Genomic DNA, 21,873 nt, shown 5'->3' on the forward strand with positions numbered 1-21,873 from the left:
AGCAGGAATTATTTCCCCTTAGTTGAACACATACATTTGTAATTTGATATTTTGCACAAGGTTAACAAACTTAAGATTAGGATACTATATAAATAGAAATGTTGACTGAGTAGACAGGATCTTGAAATATTTTTTAAAAGGATAATATATATATATTTATCAATTATGGACTTTTGACGAGGTCAATACGTTATATATGGACCTGTTCAGATTATATTGACCGAGGACGAAGTCCGAGTGTCAATATAATCTAACAGGTCCATATATAACGTATTGAATGAGTGGAAGTCCTTAATTTCTATATTACATATGTAAATAATTTATTAGGAAAACGACGTTCATTGTTCTTTCTGTAATTTTTTAATTGTATTTTGCAAGAATTTTAACATGTTCTTGAAAATATATTTTTTTTAACAAAATCATAGCTTGTTGCATTAACATTCTTGTATTCTTATCGCCTGCATTTAACAGAAAATTCTTGAAATCTCCTGATAAACTTGCAAATTTTATTTTCTGATGCGGCGCTTCCTCTGTGGTTGTGTGACGTCATGACGTCATAAATCTAAATTTAGCAACACTTTTCTTATATTGACCACCAATATACATATAAATAGAAACATAGCGTCAATATACGTAAACATAGAAACAAGGCGTCAGATACGTAAAATAATCTTTGAGACACGTGATCGTCATATCCAATGAAAACAGTAGAATGCTACACCATATGTAATATATATATGTATATTACATATGGTGTAGGATTCCACTTTTTTCATTGGACATTGCGATCACGTGTTTGGGAGGTTATTTTAACAGCAGTCCATTCCATTTTTCAAAATATCCATTTCATTATTCAAAATTGGCTATTTCTTAATTTTCACGCGTATTTTTGATATTAAGGTCCTCCTCAACCCCTCTAATGGTCATTGCTGCACAGTCGACGTGTATATCTATAATCAGTTAAAAAAATTAAAGAGTGTTTTTTTTTCTTTCTGATATTAATTTGAATCTTTGTTAGATAGCAGCAAAATGACGAATTTAGAAATAAGAGATATAGCTATAGTGTCACAGTCAAATTTTTGTATTTCACTATTCACCGCTTGAACTTGAATAATGAAACATAAACTATATCATTATTCATTATTCATCACTTAACATTGAATAGTGAATAGTGAACTATTTCATTATTCATTATTGAATTTTGAATAATAAAAAATGAATAATGGACGTACTTCAGCGTGATCTATAACTGAATTTGGTGGATAGTTGTCTCATTCACAGCGATATAGATGTACTTCATCTTCTTATCTATATTAATATTATTATAAAAATATCGTTCAAATGATTTGTTCAAGATTTGTTATGTAAATTATCTGTAACTTTTATAAAAAATGAAAAGATAGGTTGGATGTGCTTTGCTATCGCACCTGAACCACTGCGATAGCAAAGTACAATATTTTTTTAAACATTTTATTGACAAAATTATATATACTATATATTGTAAATAAAGGGTTCTTATCCCAACCAATGTAACTGTAATTGTAAAATTTATATAGTTATTGTTTCTTGTGATTTGTTTATTATGCGTTTTGTTTCTATGAATTATGGACAAAAGTATTGGTAACGCAGTTATTTCGGTTTACTAGAACTTAATTCCTATCTTGCGTACATACGCCGTTGTTCTGGAGACTCTGGTATGGAGTAGTAAGTCCACAAAGCGCCTGTGCTTCGTTGATTTAGATAAAAAATATTTACATCTTGCTACGCGTCGGAACACCGAAAATGCGACCGTCAAATTAAAATTGACGGTGACAACTCTTCAACTACAGTGCTAGAAATGATAGAAACCAAACGTATTATTGGTTATAAAATGGTTTGGCAGTTGTGTGATGCAAGACATTGTCAAAGTTTTTTCCTTTAGCCGCCCTGTTGAAGTGAAACAATATGGGCAGAGAAAGTCATGAGAGAAGCATATAACGATTTAGCAGAGAGGGTAAAGAACGGAACAAAAGGATGGAACACAATGAATGCCTGTTCAATCAAACGATTTAACAAATCAGTTCAGTTTCACCTCAATTTTCAATTTGAGACGCAAGTGTTTAATAGTGTTCTTATATTTCCATTGATTACAATTATAACTACAGGAAATAAAACCGTAAAACACCTTATAAAGTATTTACATACTTAAATATATATATAATCAATTTTTATTGTGTAAATTTAGATGTGGAAGTCACCGATTACCTATCGAGATGGGAAGGTGGAATAACATATCCAGAAATGATAGGTTGTGCAATCTTTGCGAATCAAGAGACATAGGTGATGAATATCATTATGTTATGTCATGTAATGCTCTAAATCAATAAAGAGAGAGGTTGTTACCATACTATTGTACTCTTCGTCCAATTATTTATAAATATCAACAATTGATGAGCTCTAATAATTATATTGTTCTTGAAAAACTATGTAGATTTATAAAAATTATAAATGTGGGGGTCACTCCTCCTGGTTAGTTTGTAATTTAATGTTTATGGTTGTGTTGTTCACATGTGCTTTAATATTTAATGTAATTGTTTATACATATATATTCTCTTTAACTATGTAATTTGTAGTTAATGAGAAATAAAAATCATTCATTTATAAATTTGCATTGATTACAATAATGATCAATAATATTATAACAACAGAAAATTGAAAAAAAGTAAAACATCATAAGTATTTGCAACATGTATTTTTATACAAAAGACGGAAGGAGTGACGTTTAAATAAATACATTCATCTGCACAATCAATGACGATATTGTAAATTCAGAGGCATGTTTGTTTGTTGTAATTCTCAATCCCATCCACATACATAAAGTCATCGTCACTTTCACTGCTAGACGGAATGGCATCTGCATGGCACAACAAATCTATTTCGGAATAAATAGTTCTGTCTTCTTTGCCATGGACAATACTCGTGCTTGTTGAAGGCCCTGCTTCAAATATAACTTCAGCATAGTTAAGGTTAGATTCAGTATGCTGCAAAATAAATGTGTAAAATGTAGTAGTAACTATAAAATAATGCATAACTGAAGTGAAAACCTTTGAAATTTTCTATCGCATTATGGAACGTTTTAATGTCAGAAAAAGTTCTTGATAAGTTTATGTTATGTCTGACCTTACATGGGACTATATGAGTATATACAGATATGATCATGACCATTCCTGTATGGTCCAAATGCTCCTATTGTCTGGAATATTTATTTAACATGTCATCACATTAGATAAGAGTAACATAGATAAGTATTACGAAATATGTCGATTTAGACTTCAATTAAATTTTCATTTAAAATAGATATTTTTTTTATTCTATGCGTTAAACGTTTTTACCTGTGTTTGAATGCTTAGGTCGGCATGAACAGCGTTTTGTTCTTCTATCAATTCTTCTTGATACTCTGAAAGTAATACAAAAAAAAAAGAAAAATGAAATGTCGATTGCTTTCAGTTCTCTATTAAATGATGATAAATAATTTTGACAAGTTTTAGAAGTACCCTTCACTTTCTTTGAATATTTGCTCCGTTTGTGTGCTCCAGCTTTCTCGACCAATAAAAATTGACATCACGAAATAGAAAAATATTTAAAAAGTACTGAAATTGACGTTAGACACAAAGACATCAACCAATTAATCAATTTGTGTGCAAATAAGCCTCATCCTAATAACGGCAATACTTTATTTTTCAAAGTACGTTGCAAATGCAAATTTCATTATTGTCATATACGTGATAAACATACGACTATCTAAAGCTGAACTTGACTGTCCTATAGGTTGAATTCCCATTTCATTTAGTTCTTGCTGATATCTAGTAGAATTTGATTGACGAAAGTCTGTTGACAGGTATAAACGATTGTCAACTGACTCCCCTGATCAAGGAAAACAGAAAACAATTGTAAATAAAATACTGTACTTGTTACACATGATCGTCATATTCACACCACATGTATTTCTCAATTCTTTTTTAAATAATTTCACTACACACATATTTTGTTTTGAACGCCTTTTTTTATAAAGTAAATGAAAATATGAATAGAATTTCTCATCATACCCTCTAGAAAATTACAAATATTTAAGATTTTGAAAATAACTGGGGAAAACAAAGACAGTTAAGATCTTAATGTCATAAATGAGGATTATCATACATCGCAAAATTGAATAATGAATTTATAATGAAAAACATTACTAATATATCAGACAAGACATGTTTTATTACTAAACCAAGTGAAGATGTTAAAAGTACAAATAACCTACAAAGCATGTAAGTGAAATTTCAAATTAATTGATACAATATACAAAACTGTTTACATTGTAGGTGCAAATTCTTAATGGACCAAACAAGAAAAAGAAAGAACAACAGAAAAATGAAGACGCAAATACTTTTTGCAAATATGGTAAAGGAAGTTGCCACAATTGTAAACAAGATTTCTACGGCTATATTTCTGTTGTCGTAGTAAAAATTATGTCCTAATATTATATGTATTATGCATTTACATTGCTTTGACATAACTTGTTGAATAAACAATGCTAGTCGAATATCCTGACAAAAACATTTCCTTTTTCTATGAATAATTTCCTCCCTCAAAATATCGAATTAATAATTTACTGATTATGATATGGTAATTCAAAATCATTTTCGAAATACTTATGGAACATATGTTTAAAGATTTGAATTAACCGATCACTTATAATGATCGTAATATATTTGTTTCACTGATGTCTATATCTATTGTTTTCGATTTAAAATCATGTGAATAAAGCCAAATGAATGTATCAAATTCTAACGAGAACAGGTTTTTAACCACTCTATACACACATTTAGTCATTTTGGCGCAAATATGAAATTTTAATCCTGGTATCTATGATGCGTTTATTTGATATAGGTACGTGTAAATAAATAATAAGTGTGTATACGTATATATATATATATATATAATAAATTTAACGTTGCTCTTAATTTTCTCTTATATTTGTTAATTTACGCACTTATATTAACAAACTGAAAACTTCAGTTAACGAAGGAATTGATTGGTGTCTATGCATATCTTAAATATTATTAAAAGTATAACAAAATGTGAGTGAAAAATAAAGTGCAAATGTGCACATTTCTAGTTCTTAAAGACATGAACAAAAATGTAACATTCTGGTAAATAAATGCAACAGTAGTATTTTATTAGGAACTTTCCGTTTTGAATTTTCCTCGGAGTTCAGTATTTTTGTGATTTGACTTTTTATACCATGTATACCGCTGTTCATATTGTACTAATATGTACCTTGTATATTCATTTCCAGGTCTGCAAGTCTACAAGCAAAATTATAGATACATAAACATATTTAAATTTCGCACTATCTTACTGAGTTAAAGAGGCGATGCTTTCTGATATCAATTTTAAAATTGATATATTTTAAGGATACAACTGAATGACAAAATGCAAATATTGAATTGAAGACAATAAACCCCCATACCGCTATTAACAAATGACGAAGAATAATTTGAAAATACAATGTATCTTCTTCTGAAATGACCATCTTATACCCATAGCAAAAACAATTCAAAAACAGAATTCACTTAAAAAAGAATCAGATTATCGTGTTTAACGGTATATTAGGAAGTAAGCTGGGGTTGACAGTTGAGTACTGGCTTACAACTTTAGAAAAAAAACCAACAAACATTGGCATGAATTACAAATGTATATGTAAGCGTCTTTGTAAGATGTCAAACTCAAAATTGCTACTATTTTAAACAGGTTGTTAATTAGTATAACCGACGAGAAACCGATAACTTAATTATCATCTCCTGTAAAACAAATACTGGTAACTGATTAAAAAAATAAACCCTGATGTGGTTTGTGACTTTGGAAATGTGGATTTTTTTTCATTTAAGAAATGTACCTCTTTTCTTAATATTTGTGTCAAATGTACAAGAAGAACACGACATTACATTCAAATCTGGTAAAATAACTTTAGCGTATTACACCCACACTCAAAAAAATAAATTACTTGAATTTACTTAAAACAAGTATTGATTTTACTCAAATCAAGTAAAAAAAACAAGTAAAAATGTTTGTCAAAAAATGAGTAATTGCTAGTAATGCCAAGTAATTATAAGTAATTACCTAGTAATTAAATTTAAGTAATTTTTCAATGTATCTTAAGTAATTCTTTTAATAAATACTAAGTAATGTTTTTCATATATAATAAGTAATTCTTTTTATTATAGTAAGTAATTCATTTAATCATGTTAATACACATTAAGTATTTCTTTTAATTATAGTAAGTAATTCTTTTATTAAAAGTAAGTAATTCTTTAAATAAAAGTAAGTAATTCTTTTAATAAAAGTAAGTAATTCTTTTAACAAAAGTAAGTTATTCTTTTAATAAAAGTAAGTAATTCTTTTAATAAAAGTAAGTAATTCTTTTAATACACATTAAGTATTTCTTTTAACAATAGTAAGTAATTCTTTTAATATTTATCGAGCATTTCTTTTAATACTCTTAGTAACTCGTGTACCACTTTTTTAGTTATGGCAAATAATTTCTGGAAATACAATTACTTGCAACAGTAAATTTATTTGTAGGTTTTGAGTAATTCTTTTACATATAAATTGTATATATAAATATTAAAATAAAAACTCTACATGGTTTTATCATAAATGCATATAATTTGAAAAAGTAACATACCTTTTTAAAGAATTATCATATACTATATCCTTTGTTATAATCCATTTCTATTCTTGTTTGTTGTAAGTTAACATGGGCTACCTCCCGAGCAACTCTTTGAGTTACATTTTCATTTAATTGAATTAGTACACAAAGAGTAGCTAGAAACATAAATACCCACAAAGTGTCCTTTTTGTAAGGTTCTCCTTTCCTTTCATGCTTGTCAATCGTGCAAGTATTTCAACAAACTCAGTATACTTTTTGTTCAAATTTAAATCTGAATGAGTTCCAGCCAATTTTCAAAAATAGCTTACCAAAGTCAAATGAAACCTTAATTCTGATTGGTTGAATATTGTATCAGTCTCAAATCAAAAACTTCTTATTAAATACAGGAAATATGATATAATTTTGTATATTTAAAATAAATAATTAATTTTAAATTTTAGTAAGTCTAAGTCATGTAAGTTTACATTATAAAAATTATATCAAAAATTAATAATGATAATTTGAAGATATTTTGATATGAAAATAAATTAAGTAATGACTAGTAATTCTGATACTAAGTAATTCCAATCAAATTTTTAAAGCATTTCAAAGTATTATCTAAAAACAGGCTATTATTTCAATTCGGAATTATTTTTAATTATGGAATTTGCATAATTTCTTGTGATTGAAATTTTTAATGAATTCCATGTTTATTCTGCATTATAATTTTTTTTAGCATTCCATTATACTTTCAATACAATGTATTTTTTATAGATAGTGTTGTGCGCGGCACAGTGCATGCATTCTATTGAAAATGTGTTATCTTCTTTGTAATACAAAGTGTTGTGCGCCGCACAGAACATTAAAATACAGAATAAACATGGAATTTATAAAAAAAATTCAAGCACAAGAAATTATGCAAACTCCATAATTAGATAATTCCAAGTTGAAATAATAGCCTGTTTAAAGAAAATTGCTTTAACAGTTATCCAAATTTATGCAATTTTCAGACTGTGAAACCTACATATGTTGAAATTGTTAAATTATGGAGTCAAATTTCATAGAAAGCATTTATTATTATATGTAACAAGCCTTATGCAAGCAAACAACATTATGTAGTGCCTAAGCCTACTTAGTAAAAACAAGTTTTATATCAAAGTTATCAGAAGTAATTCCAGTAACTTTCATACTGCATTTTAGTATAAATAAAAAAAATAAATATGTGTAGTTCATTAATATATAACTTAATCTAAGTAATTTCGTTTTACTAAAAACAGTAAGTTATTACTTAAATAAGGACTAAGTAATTCATTTACGCAAGTGAGTAAAATCATTATTAGTATTTGTTTTAATTTAAGTAAAACAATTACTTGTTTCAAGTAATTATTTTCATATCTAGCAAAACATAAGTAATTGCTAGTAATAGTGAGTAATTGGTTAGTAATTCCTGGTAATGAGTAATAAAAAAGAATACTTAATTTAAGTAAAATATAATTACTTAGTAATAATTTTTTTGTGTGCACATATAGTACCAATAACAGCACGCACTGTTAAATAATCTTCGCAAGCACGTGCAACTGACATCATACATGTATGCATATCTAAAATGTATGTTACCCAACACTGTTAAATATGAAGTAAACACTTGATTAACTTCGAGCGTCCGAAGTGCCTTTCTGGATTAATATGCACATTTGAAAATCAATAAGCCTAAATACAATAAGCTACATCAGTAAAGTTTATATAAATATAAAAAAAACAGACCAATGTTACATCCATACATTTCATGCAAGAAGATAAATAAAGCATGCTGTTAAAAAGAAAAAAAAATAACAGTTTACCTTATGTTGTGACACTGCTTTCTTTTCTCTATCCGATTAATCATTTACACTTTGACATGTTTAAGGCAATTGGTTGATTAAAATACTTTATTATATATTATATTATATCATATTACTATAATGTACGAAGGATTATAAAAAAAATATGAATTTATAATACCGCTCAACGAATTTACTGGTTACTATTTACCGTTACACAAATATTATATAAGTACCGATGAGAAAAGAATATTTTTAATATAAGATTGTTTGGGAGGGATCTTGGATTTCGGTGTTGTTCCGGGTTCAGATTTTTCGAATATTTGTGAGATTGAGCGTCATTGAAAAGACATTAAGAGTGGAAATTCGAATCAATCTGCTGCAGTGCCGATAGTATTACCACAATTTACAATGAAATGGGATTATATCTAAATACTCTTACTACACATTGTGAATCAATGAAGTTTTATTCACAACAAAACTTAGCTTAACCGAAAAATGCATTAATATCAGTCTGTTAAAAAGTGTAAAATAATATTGACAATACTTAAGATTCCATCCTATCACTATAGTCGATTTGTTACCTCTTATTTTAACTACTACAAACACCAAACCATAGCAAATTAAAGCTTATACTATCATTACAGAAATAACAATCCACTCCAAGAAACGTTGCCCGTCTTCTCTCAATTCTTCAGTTACGAAAAGAAAAACAACATTTGAATAACAGTCAATATCAGTTTTACAACTATAAAAACATAATGAAAATGTAATATATCGAAAAAAAACTTCTGTTAGTAAGGACTTCGTTGTTTTTTACTTTTGTTTAAATTACAGACAGTATTTTAATGTTTGTTTTGAATTTTAATACTATAAAATTTTGTTCAAACAGCTACGAATGAATATACAATAAAATCTCCAGATATATGATTAGACAGTAATATTTGAGTAACGAAAACCCGTCATTAGTTTACCAAACATCGGTTGGCACGAAATAAAAAACGAAAATGAACTTTATCCGAAATAGGAGATAATTGAATTAAAAGAAGTACATACGATCACAAATGTATCCAAAAAAATGTTGATCTTGAAGGTCATGTGTAACACTGAGTACAGAAGAGAGAATTTCTTTTTTAATTTATCTTTAAAAATATTTTTAAAGGAAGAAATCAGTCTGAAATTTATATAGTGCCAGCCTTTTGTATGCTGTAAACAAACTTTGACTTAATATAAAAATCGTTGAATCAGTATATCTATTATTAAAGTAAATTCCTGCAACACTTACTTCTTGTGAGAATGGTCGTAATATTTGTTTTAACACTAAATCCAGCCTTATTCCTAGCATACATTCGAATTTCGTATTGTGTATCAGGACGTAAGTCCGATAAAGTAAATGCAACATCTTTCTCCTTATGATCCTGTATAGGACCTATATTCGTCCAGGTTGTCCTTGTTGATTGTCGGTATTGAATAAAGAAGTTTTGGCTACAACCTCTTTTAAAACCCGGATGCCATTTCATGAATATGTTGGTCTCGTCACTTATCAGGGAAATATTTGATGGTGGTTCTAGAATACCTGAAGTTGGGGAAAATAAACATATTTTTCTGTTATGTTAAAAGAATGTACAACTACCTTTTTTATTTACCTATCTTTGTTTAACATTTTTTTATGTAGTCATGATTTTTTATTATGCATGATGTTTGTTCATAAGTTACACTGTTTGGTTATCGCTGTAAGTTGACGGATATATATTTCAGTGCATTTCTTTAAGTTGCTAGTGTTTCGTTGTGCATGTGATTTAATGACATTGCTGACTATGACTATGAAATGAAGGTATTGTAACATGTACATGATGTAGACGGATATACTTTGGCTCTATATACGACAATAACACGAAATAAATAATCTCTCATAAATAGGTATTGATATTTTTTCAAATATGTCGTACACATTTGCTCTAGTGAATCAGATTCACCGAAATCATGTAGTTGTTTAAAACAAAACTGCCCATAACTTTAAATATTGTTAAAGGCATTTGAATATGTGTCAAACCCTTCCCAAACATATATTTTGCTACAAAATATCTTAAACATTTACCCTAACGGCAAGGTTCTTTTCTATGTTGTGTCAGAGTTAAAGTCTAAATTTCAGTGTCTTGATTTATTTAAAACTCGCACTAACATACATGTAGCATCGAAAGAACGGGGAAAAAAACTAAACTTAGAGAGGGAAAAAATCATTGTATTCTCCATACATTTTCTTATCAGTGCAATACACTTATGAATGTTTGCAACCCCTCAGGAGAAGCCTGAGTTGAAATGTTCTGTTTAGCACTATTCAGGTTTTTGTAACTGATTAATGTTCGACCGTCGAAATGTAATCGTAATTCTAAAGTAGGTGCAGAAACCATAGCAATACATACAAACTTAGATTTTATTGATTGGCATTGTGAAATACGTGAATGCAATATTAGACACAAACCATCACAAGTTTTCGATATCCGTTACAACATAAAAATACAAACCGTATTAAACTATGAAAGAAAAGAAAAAAGCATAACAGCCAATTATGCTACACATTCATCTGTGAATATTTCTTTATCTCATTTATCTAAAGGGTTGCCATAATTATACTCGAAATGCGCTTCTAAACATAAAAATATAAAACAACTCACTCTTAACCTTCTTAATTTGGATGGACACATATGACCATATTTTAATTCATGCATCACCATTCATTCGTTCATTCATGTATCTCGTTACAATTACTATTATAAGATTATATTGTGCAATATTTTTCCTCAATGGGTCGTCAATGTTGTGTCATTAGAGGATGCCCTCATATATCGAAAGACGTCATTGTTTTGCATTTGACAACAAACAGTTCGAGATGTCGAATTTTCTGTCACATTAAATACAATCAAAATAAATTAGTAGCAGCAAGTGGGTTTTAACAAATATACGTACCTGTTGAAATGACATTAACGTCAAAGAGCTCACACCCAAATGTATTACACACATTTGCAGAATAATTCCTAATTTCGTCTTTCACAGTTTTAACATAAAATGTCACTTCGACACACGGCACTTTAACACTGACATTATAGAATACCAAATAATCTCTACACGTCGAATTCATCAAGGAACCTATCACTTCAGGCGATTGCCTCTCTTCACTCTTTTCCTCTAGTTTAAGAATTGGTTCACTCGTGATATCGGATGAAGTAAAGACTCTTAAAGTAACAATTACATCTCCATGACATTGTCTAAACCAGGTTTTGCTGTTGTTTAAAAAAAACACCGGTGGCCCTGTTATATAATGAATAAAGAAAAAGAAAATAACATATTGAATTTGGAATAATTCTATGATGTGACAAAATATATGACAAGGTATTTTTTTTTCATCTGAAAACATAGACGTATGTATTAGGTATTAATATTTTTTTTTATAAATTTAGCTAGTATTATTTTTTCGGCACAAATCCGTGTCCAGCGTCACCTTTATCTTTTCCTTTGATCTGTGTTCTGTTTGATATTACGTCATAAACTTCAAAAATCATTTTTTTTCAACATTCTTAAATTGACTTTTGTTGACGTCAGAGTTATCCGAGGAGAAAAGTTTGGTTGTATAAGATTCATATTCGAATGAAATCGAAAACAATCAAGTCTATTGCTAAGTGATCGTCTGTTAAACTATGTACATATAGGGGTTTCATTGGGATAAGATAACTTAGGATTTGTGAGTTTTGAACTATGGGAAAATAAGGAAACGTGGAAGAGACTAAAAACAGGTATTCTCATAACCAATTTCGTTGCACGAATTATTGAAGTTAGGAATTCATGGAATTGGAATTAGAAAGAGAAATTCGAAAATCGAGTTCCCCTTCTTCAACCGCTCTTGATTTCGGAATTTAAATATCTTCAATTAGATATTTCCAAGAAATCATAATATGATTCATCGATACATGTATCAAAAAACATTTTATAGAAGAGAGCAATGTTTACATGATTTTATGAAAATTAATGCTATTAAGGACGTCTTTAACGTTCAACATAATAAGGTTTTGGTTGATGATGTCCGTCTTATACTTGTAACCTTGAAAGCCAAATTGCATACAAACATTTATAAAAAAAAAGTTACAATAGCGTCTGTTTGTAATTCATTTATTTCATATTCGAAAACTTTCGTTGCAGACGAGACAAAAATGATTTGACAAACATTATGTCACAAATGTGTTGTTCACATGATGGTTATTATCAAAATCAATTAATAGCTCGATAAATTGAATCATTGTACATCAGGGTTGTCATTATATATTAACCCGAAAAGGTATTTTATGATTTGCGCTTTTCGGTTGATAAAGCTCATTTGTACGTTTACAAGTATACATATCCTTATAGTTAATTGGATTCTTGCATATTGCAATTGATTATGGTATAATACACATAAAATCCAAATTTTAGAAACAATTTGTACATGTTGTTTATGCTTACCTTCATATTGTACCAGGACTTGATGTTGCTGATAATGCTCTCTATCCATATCAATGATATCATTATTCACTCTGCATATATATATCCCGCTATTCTGAAAATTGTCTTTCTTCAGTACAAGTGTACCGTCTTGCGTGTTTTTTATATATCGTATATGTTTACCCGATTCTGATTTATGTTCCCAATCTTTTAAAGTGTATGACACAGAATCGTCGGAAATATTGCATTCAAGGTATGAATCTTCTACTTGTGGGGTAATTGTTGAGACAACAGGCGGAGCTAACCAAAAGAAAATGGTAATGAAAAGATTTGTTTGGATTTATATTTTGATATTTAATTCTTTTGTATGGTTATTCCTACTTCAAGCAATATGTTTAGGGAAAAAATATATGACGTCTAATTCCAATTAATAAATATGGTATTCCGATTTCACAAAAAAACACATTTCATCATAATCACTCAGTATACGCATTTTAATATTTTGTTTTCATCAATTGCTATTATCGAATATTCATTACTCAAATGTATCAACACTTGAAGCAAATTTATCTCAAATGAACACTGCGTAAGAATAATGAGGATACAATAAGTTGCAAAATCGGTTGTATCTGTAGACATAGTTTAAAATCTGCGCTCTCTTTGAACTCTCGGTAATTGTAATATTTGCATAGCAATAGGGCACTTGATAATTGTTGAAGATCACATTTTAAGGATTGGGCCCTTTAAGAACTTTTGAGCTATTTGGTTGCTGACGTATATTCTTTTGTTATCGTGCAATTTTCATTCAATTGTACAGTTATAATTAAAAGAAGGCACAGGTGCGTTTAATTCAATATCTGATTGCAGGAATATTATGTTGGTTGCAATCACAATGTATTATAACTTACAAAAGAGAGGCAAAAGGTACAAAAGGGACATCAAAGTTACTATTTAAAAATAAGCTGACAACATCATGACTAAAACAGTAGAAAAAACCCAGACAAACAATGGTACACAAGACAACATAGAAAACCAAAGACTGAGATACACGAACCCAACACAGAGCTGGGGGCGGGGGAAGGGGGTAATCTGAGGAGCTCCGGAAGGGTTAGAAGATCCTGCTCCATATGTAACATCTATCGTGCAAATCATGAAAATACAAACCCGGTGTTATGTCTAATTCTGTAGAACACCTATCTTCATAGAGGAACGCGAAATTAACGGAAAATTCTTTTCTTTCTTCAGTAGACATCCATGTATGAAGCCAGCCTTATACGAACAAAGAAACAAGTCGGCAAGAAGAAGGTAACAGTTGGTTCCCGTCAGAATGCCAACTGTTTGTTTAAAAACACGTCCTACTAACATAACACATATGTTGTCAATCATGAACTCAAACATCTTGATTACAATTCGTGTAATAGACAACTATTTACTTCTAATGCAAAGTGTTACAAACATACATGGTCGAAATGAATTAGTATAGGAACAGTTGGAATCAGTTCAAATCTCTCAGAAGCTACCACTATGAATGTTCTACAACAGTTCATAGACCAGTTCTTCTCACTTCTTTCGAACAGTTTTCAACAGATTAATCGTTCTATATAGTTATTTATTGAATTATATTAACCAATTTGATTAATTCATTTATTAAATGTATTTAACATATCTATTATAATTTTTGTTATTCTCTCTATTTTGTTATATTAATCTTATTCGTGTTTTTTGTTGTTGTCTATTTTCAATAATTACGTATTGTTAAGTAGTGTTGAAAATAAGTAGTGTTTCTAGTTGTTAGTTATCAAAGGTACCAGGATTATAATTTAATACCCCAGACGCGCGTTTCGTCTACATAAGACTCATCAGTTACGCTCAGATCAAAATAGTAATGAAACTAGAACTGTATAGACCGGCAACAATGTATTTCTAAAGAAAATATATTATTAGTCCGGTTTATGATAATTACGTAAATATACACAGCTAATGTTTACTATATATAAAATATTTGAGTTTAAAATCTATGAAATATTGACGTATAACAGAACCAAAAATACATTGAATACTTGTGTGTTAGTGTAGCTTATTTCGCTTTCCTTATTCAAAATATAACACAGAGAAATTACAGCTGACTAACCATGTTCCTAATGACGATATAATAGCTGCTTTAATTAACGTCAGGTAAAACTGTTCTACCCTAGAGCAGAATTTGTAATGAATATTAACGAAACACGAAATGTAATATAGTCTTAAACGTAAACATGTTCACAGCATTTTTTCCTCTTTAATGAACGTTTGATAAATATCTTGAATGCAATTTTTTTATCAACGTGTAATTAGTACTTACTCTGTATGATAAGTCTGTAAACACGACTATTTGTTGTATCATTTTTTATGTATTGACATTTGTATTTTCCTTCATCTGTCGACGAAAAATGTTTAATTATTAGATTACAAGTTCTGTTTTTGTAACTTCCCACAATATAATATTTTGACATGTTTAACTTTGGGTTAAGCAGAAACCCCTGTGCATATGGCATTAAATTTTCTTCGTCCAGATCGTTTATTCTTGATGCTGACTTATTTGGTCCATTCCAGAGCCCATTTGTTTGACTGGTGCATGTACAATTTAATAAAATTGTATCACCTCTTCTCACGAGTACTTCTTGTATGATTCCTATAGAATACAGGGATAATCGTCTTAAGTTCCTTTTGGAAGTCAAACATGCAAACAAAAATAATATATATTTGAACATTTTGCTCTAAATTCAAATGCATTTATAACCATATATCTGCATTTGTGCGGGATATGTCTATCAAGAGATAACAAGTTCATTGATTGGTTGACTGCTTGTGTTTCAGAAACTGTCAGCAGTCTTTGCTATAACGCTACTGTCGGTTGTTTACGGTGAAGGAAGATACATTGAAATGTGAATGGTTTTACTTTTGGCCCTTTTTAGGCTTTTAGTTTGCAACTTTCGTATTAAGTTTCGATTTGAAATGCTTTTACTCACCAGTTTTACTATTATAAGTATAACTGAGTGCTTTCAACCTAACTAGTTTTTTGCATTTTTCGATATGTATCCATTTCTTATGTCTATTTTTTAATGTATCAACCATGATAGTAGGATGCTTTTGTTCCTAGGCAACCGCTGATCGTTTTTTTTCCGTCTTACAACGACTGATTATTGTACTAAGTAAAATAATATTTTACCTGCAACCTGCAACACTTTCAGGAAAACAAAAATAAATTTCTTTCTATTCCACATGTCTAAAATAACAAAGAAGAATACCCAATGGTTAAGTTTAATGTATATCAATTGTACAGATTTATATTATATGGTATTTTGTACTTGCTTCTAGTTATTCTAAATATAAGATTCTGACTTTAACTGTATACGTAAAAAGCTTTACCTGTATTCTCATTCTTAATTGTGTTTCTCCCGTGGTAATAAAATACATTACATTTATTGAGCTATTACTACTTGACAGCCACACTATTGAATAACATAAAAACTTCCTTCTTAAATAACTGCATGACGGTCACGACAAAAATAGAAAATCGGAAATTGGGTCTCAATAAACACAATTTCTTTTATATTTAGTATGACGCTTTCATTTTATTCCTTTAGTGACATACCGTATGTTCTTTATAAAAAGTGAATGTGTAATATTTAAGAAATAATTCATGGAAGCCATAGATTGTTGGATATTTACACATGGCCAGGGCCGTGATATTCGAATGTTATCCTGAGCGTTAGCGAGGGATAAAATTAACGAATATCACGGCCCAGGCCATGTGTAAATGTCCAACAATCTATGGCTTTCATGAATTATTTCGATTCTAATAGGACAAATACAGTCATAAAAAAAATAAGCGAGAATGGGTATGCTGTGTGTGTGGCTGTTCTATTTCACTTCCTGTTAGATAAATCTCAAGCATTCTAATAAATCTATAGCTTGCATGGATTATTTCGTGAATAAACGCTAGAAAAAAATCTGTTTAATTCTTTTAATTCTCAACCCAACATTTGCAATTTTTAATTTACATGTTTTTCTCGTAAGCTACCGTCAAATCCAAAGTTGACATTTCGTAACTAAGGAGCCGCCATATTGACTTGCTGAAATCAGTAAATATTCGAATAATGCAATGCAATAGAAAATTAAACAAAACCTACCTCAAAAATCAATTTAAATACAATATTATATGAATTTGGATGGCTCACGTAACAGAAAACTTTCAACTCTAGCGTTTTCATTTGTATGACGTCATGTTTTGAAATGACATAAATGCGCCAAAACATTAATAGACTTTCGCGGAATTTAATTTTTATTTGTATTTTGTTGCTTTCTCCGAATAAGAAAAAAAGTTATTTTTCTTTTTTTTAATTAAAATTTTTAAAACAATAAAATCGGCAAAGGGTTTGCAAATAGGTTCCAATACATGTGGATTTACGTGGGAAGTATATTGTAACAGCCATTATTATGTATATATGTGAGTCTGCGCTAAGTATAGATATATCGAGAATTTTATCACGGTGTTGGTTACAAAGCGAAAGATTCACGTCATATTAGAATCAACAATAATCTTAATACGGGTTTTGTATAATATGTTCAATTCGATTTCGATATATTTATGGTTCTTGTTTTTTTCCCTCCTGGTTATTTTACTATAATTTTACTATTTTTTTTGAACGGTTTATGTTCAATCTTTTGGAGTAAGTCTTTATCATTAATCGATATAGCTTTAATATTATTTTTTATTTTATTTTACATTTACATACAACATCAACAGTGTATAATATTTTAAACTACACAAGTTATATTTTACATTTTACATCTGGATCTCGATTTCGGTGCGTCAGAAAAAAAAAATGTTTACGAAAGATAAGTAAAAACAAAATTAATAATTTAGTAAGGAACCATGACGAAAGTTATCACTTAAGAAGACTAATAACACACTTTATCTAATTCTTACACGATTTATCCCTTTCCTGACATGTTGATTATTTTTATTTAATCAACGTGTGGATCGTTTGATCTCATTTCTTCATTGGTCAAAATTCGATTATGACGTCGATATCGTATCACACTCGATGCAATGGTAGAATCTTTATTTATAAAATGTTATTGTCAAAAATTATATTCAATATGAACCGGCGTGTGCAGACTAATTCGTGTTATTAGTTTTCCAAATTTTTTAATGTAGCTTATGCCTTTTATTTTCCTGTTTCCGTAATATATATCGGAAACAATTCAAATAGAAAATGTGCCATCGTTTCCTGGGGTCGATTGGTTTTGTTGTTTTAAAAATTTCCGGCTATTATCAATACTACTTTCCTTGTTTGATTTAAAATAATTATGGTTATTCCTAATGTAAATTTATAGGTAAACTTAACATCTGTAGAGTTTTTTTACGTACCATTTAAATTTCATACTGACATATATATTAACCGAATGTAACACTAACTGCCATTTCAATTACTTTTGTAGTTTTTTGTGCACTGTACATATTTAACTTGATCATATAATCTGTGAATATGAACGGGTACAGAATGATGAACTGCAACTTTATGTATATCCATGATACTAAAGGTGTCAATAACATAAATTATATAGATTGAATACAAAATTGTACATTTAGATTTTGATATATAAACTTTTTTCAACTTAATAAACAATGAATACAAATGTTTTGAAATATAACATTTAAACATAGACAAGATTAATTGGTTCATAAGGATTTTCCTAAACTTCTTCGCTTGATTGCATCCGTTTCAATATTTTGTCTAAATATTATTGGTATCAGTAATTACTGATTTATCGTCACGGTTGTCTAATTGGAGAGTTAGCAAAGGATCATATTTTATGGTTTATTATCCTTCATAATTGTAAAATTTTTCTAGAGCATCATTTTGGACTTCTTCTTGCGTATCAGAAAGCAAAAATTAGGAAACCATTCAACAATTACAATTCATCCAAATACACTGCAAAGTACTAACCATAAAAAAACTAGCTGTGTCAGGAAATTTTATATTCCTCTTTTAAAATCTTTTAATATAAGACTTAAATAAGTTTTGTTCGCTTGTACATTCGCACGTTTGGTTCTCATATCATCATGATAACTGTTAGTATTGGTTATATTACTGTAAGACAAATATTAAAACAAATATTGAGCATTTCACAGAGAAAATAAATCATTGTCATCTTTCAAAACCCGATCAACACTCAACCCGTTACAATAGAACTGGTAAGGCAGTAAAGAAATAAGAAACGTGCCGAATTTTGATCTGACATTTATCCGTAATTATCATAAAGAGTGTATGATTAAACCTCCAAAGAACTATTAAAAGGTTGGATGTTATGAATGGAGTGTGGTTTTCCATGGTATATACGGTAATGTATTTCTACGGCTTATAGGTTGCACTTTGTAAATACAGCTGTTCCCCAAACCACGCCTCTTTTGGGGAGATTTGGAATATTCATAGAAAATTTATTTTGTTTACATACTGGTTCCCACTTCTGATCTGTAGGTTGCATCTCATAGAGACATAACTTGTGAAAGTTACCAGAAAATATACATGTGAATATTGTTTATATTGAAATCTATGGTAACCCTACAGTCGAGGCAGGGATAGTTAAGAAATTTAGTGTTAGACTAAGTTTAAACTGTTAGAAGTTCGGGGCATATAAACGTTGAAAATATGCCGCACAGCCCTATATTTTGACCTTTGAAAAAAATAGTAGTGAATATGAACTTTCCATTCTAAGATATGATTTTTTTTCAAAACTTCATAGTAAAAGTGGTACAGTTTGAGCCGTAAAGGGAGTTCCTATGGGAAAATGCATTGTCAATATTTACAGAAATGCAACCTTTATTGGGTGAAATAAGAGAAGATACAGAATTTAACCTAATTTGGTTTATCTCACAGATTTTAATGAAATTAACTCAAATATGAAGTTTCATAAATATTTCATGAAGATTGATAAAAACCTGGGCCTTAAATATGATGACTCAGCATACATTCACAGTTTACAGTATGCATAGTTTACTTAAAAGCCTGAATGCAAAATAAATTCATAACATATGCATATTTGTTAGTTAAATTGTTAAGAAGTGCTTATATTTACTCTTCGCAGTCATTGAAACTCATAGATACCTCCTGAATATTATTAGTGAGGTGTTTTTGTCCTGTCGATAACCCAAAAGTAAGCCGTTACACCTAAATCTGTTTTTTTTTTTGTCACCGCGGCATAAAAAATACAAGCTAGAAATATTAAAATATCTCAACAACACTTACAAGAGTGTGTTCTATCCTGAATATGTACTAAATATATCATATTGCTAAAAACAGCAGAACAATTTAGAAAATTTGAGGCCCCAGAGAGAAAACACAGAAAATTGCGTACCCACTGGGTCATAATCAAATAATTTAACTTGTAAATGTTATGATTTTATGATTTTAAAGGTCTTTATATAGAAAGCAATAAGTGTGCTTGGAAGTTATGCCAACATCAGATGTTAGAAGTCATCTCTATAACATTTTAAGTGAATTTATACATCAGACTGGTATCTTCATACATACAACTATTGCAAATATGGCTTTGTTTTAACGCTTCTAGTTCATATATTAGCTAAATTGTGTCAGATATATGGTTACAGATGGTACTGTTGTGACAAGAATTCTAAACTAACCATTTGAGGCAGAAAATGTGAACTTTTATTGACAAATAGGCATACAGTAAGATGTGGACTGGAGACAGGGGCAGGATTAGATAATTTATATAATCTTGAATGTTGGAATGATTGACTGCTAAACATTACATTTACTGTATTCTGAAATGCTTTCAATATGTTATCAGAACAGTTTTAAACCAGCTCTAGGCATTTTATGTCAGAAAACATGCAAATAGGGTAAGCTGGCAATAATAAAAGTCTTGTTTTCAAAGTCTCTAAAAAATTAAAACAGGAGAGGAGGTATAAAATGTACAGTAAAAGTAAAAGTAAACTCTACATATTCAGTGATTTCCTTAAGGCTATAATTCTGATAAGTGAGTATTTATGTTAGAAAAAGTGTTTTTAGAGAGTTTTCTATTTGAATAAATGTTTGTATAGGTTGCACTTTGTAAATACAGCTGTTTCTCAAACCACGCCTCTTTTGGGGAGATTTAGAATATTCATAGAAAATTAATTTTGTTTACATACTGGTTCCCACTTCTGATTTGTAGGTTGCATCTCATAGAGACATAACTTGGGAAAGTTACCAGAAAATATACATGTGAATATTGTTTATATTGAAATCTATGGTAACCCTACAGTCGAGGCAGGGATAGTTAAGAAATTTAGTGTTAGTTTAAACTCTTAGAAGTTCGGGGCATATAAACGTTGAAAATATGCCGCACAGCCCTATATTTTGACCTTTGAAAAAAATAGTAGTGCATATGAACTTTCCATTCTAGGATATGATTTTTTTCAAAACTTCATAGTAAAAGTGGTACAGTTTTAGCCATAAAGGGATTTCCTATTGGAAAATGCATTGTCAATATTTACAGAAATGCAACCTTTACGTTCATTATAACTTATTCGACGTTTTTCATTACCTTTTTTGCTATATTGTAGACATTTCATCTTGTAATTATGGGACTTATATCAACAAGTGGACAACATTGATTTATCGTTAATGGTTTGTAACGTTGCTGTATAACATTTTCTCAAATGCATTGCTCCCGATTCTGGAAAGAATCAGAGAGTGCTCTCTAAATCGCATGATTAGCTATCTTTTGCAGGTTTTCATATACTTCAGATGTTGTTTGATACAGTTATATTTATAATTGTCTACTAATGGTATTGTCCTCAATATCATTATAACATTTTTGAGTGCCTTTCTGAATTCATTTGTATTTTAT

At 29.6% G+C, this 21,873-nt stretch overlaps 1 protein-coding gene across 5 annotated transcripts; it reads right to left on the reverse strand.

The window, feature by feature from the left end:
* Positions 1–2,430: 2,430 nt before the first annotated feature.
* Positions 2,431–16,503, reverse strand: LOC127717954 (uncharacterized). Of its 5 annotated transcripts, none has more exons than XR_007989485.1 (12): positions 16,381–16,503; positions 16,181–16,237; positions 15,314–15,388; positions 12,994–13,272; positions 11,467–11,808; positions 9,785–10,075; positions 9,084–9,191; positions 8,521–8,548; positions 5,308–5,336; positions 3,775–3,903; positions 3,372–3,436; positions 2,431–3,020 (listed from the first exon to the last, which is right to left on the reverse strand). XR_007989485.1 is itself a non-coding variant. In XM_052223832.1 (5 exons), exons 2-5 carry the CDS (start codon positions 5,318–5,320, stop codon positions 2,808–2,810), a joined length of 420 nt encoding a protein of 139 aa, XP_052079792.1. In that variant the 5' UTR covers positions 5,321–5,336; positions 6,716–7,297; the 3' UTR covers positions 2,431–2,807. The 5 variants fall into 5 exon arrangements, 2 of the variants coding, with proteins under 2 accessions (XP_052079792.1, XP_052079793.1); XR_007989483.1 differs by having other exon boundaries at positions 15,314–15,643; XR_007989484.1 differs by lacking the exon at positions 3,775–3,903 and having other exon boundaries at positions 15,314–15,643.
* Positions 16,504–21,873: the final 5,370 nt, after the last annotated feature.

The sequence above is a fragment of the Mytilus californianus genome, unplaced genomic scaffold (assembly GCF_021869535.1).
Source record: "Mytilus californianus isolate M0D057914Y unplaced genomic scaffold, xbMytCali1.0.p SCAF_10, whole genome shotgun sequence".
Taxonomy (NCBI): domain Eukaryota; kingdom Metazoa; phylum Mollusca; class Bivalvia; order Mytilida; family Mytilidae; genus Mytilus; species Mytilus californianus.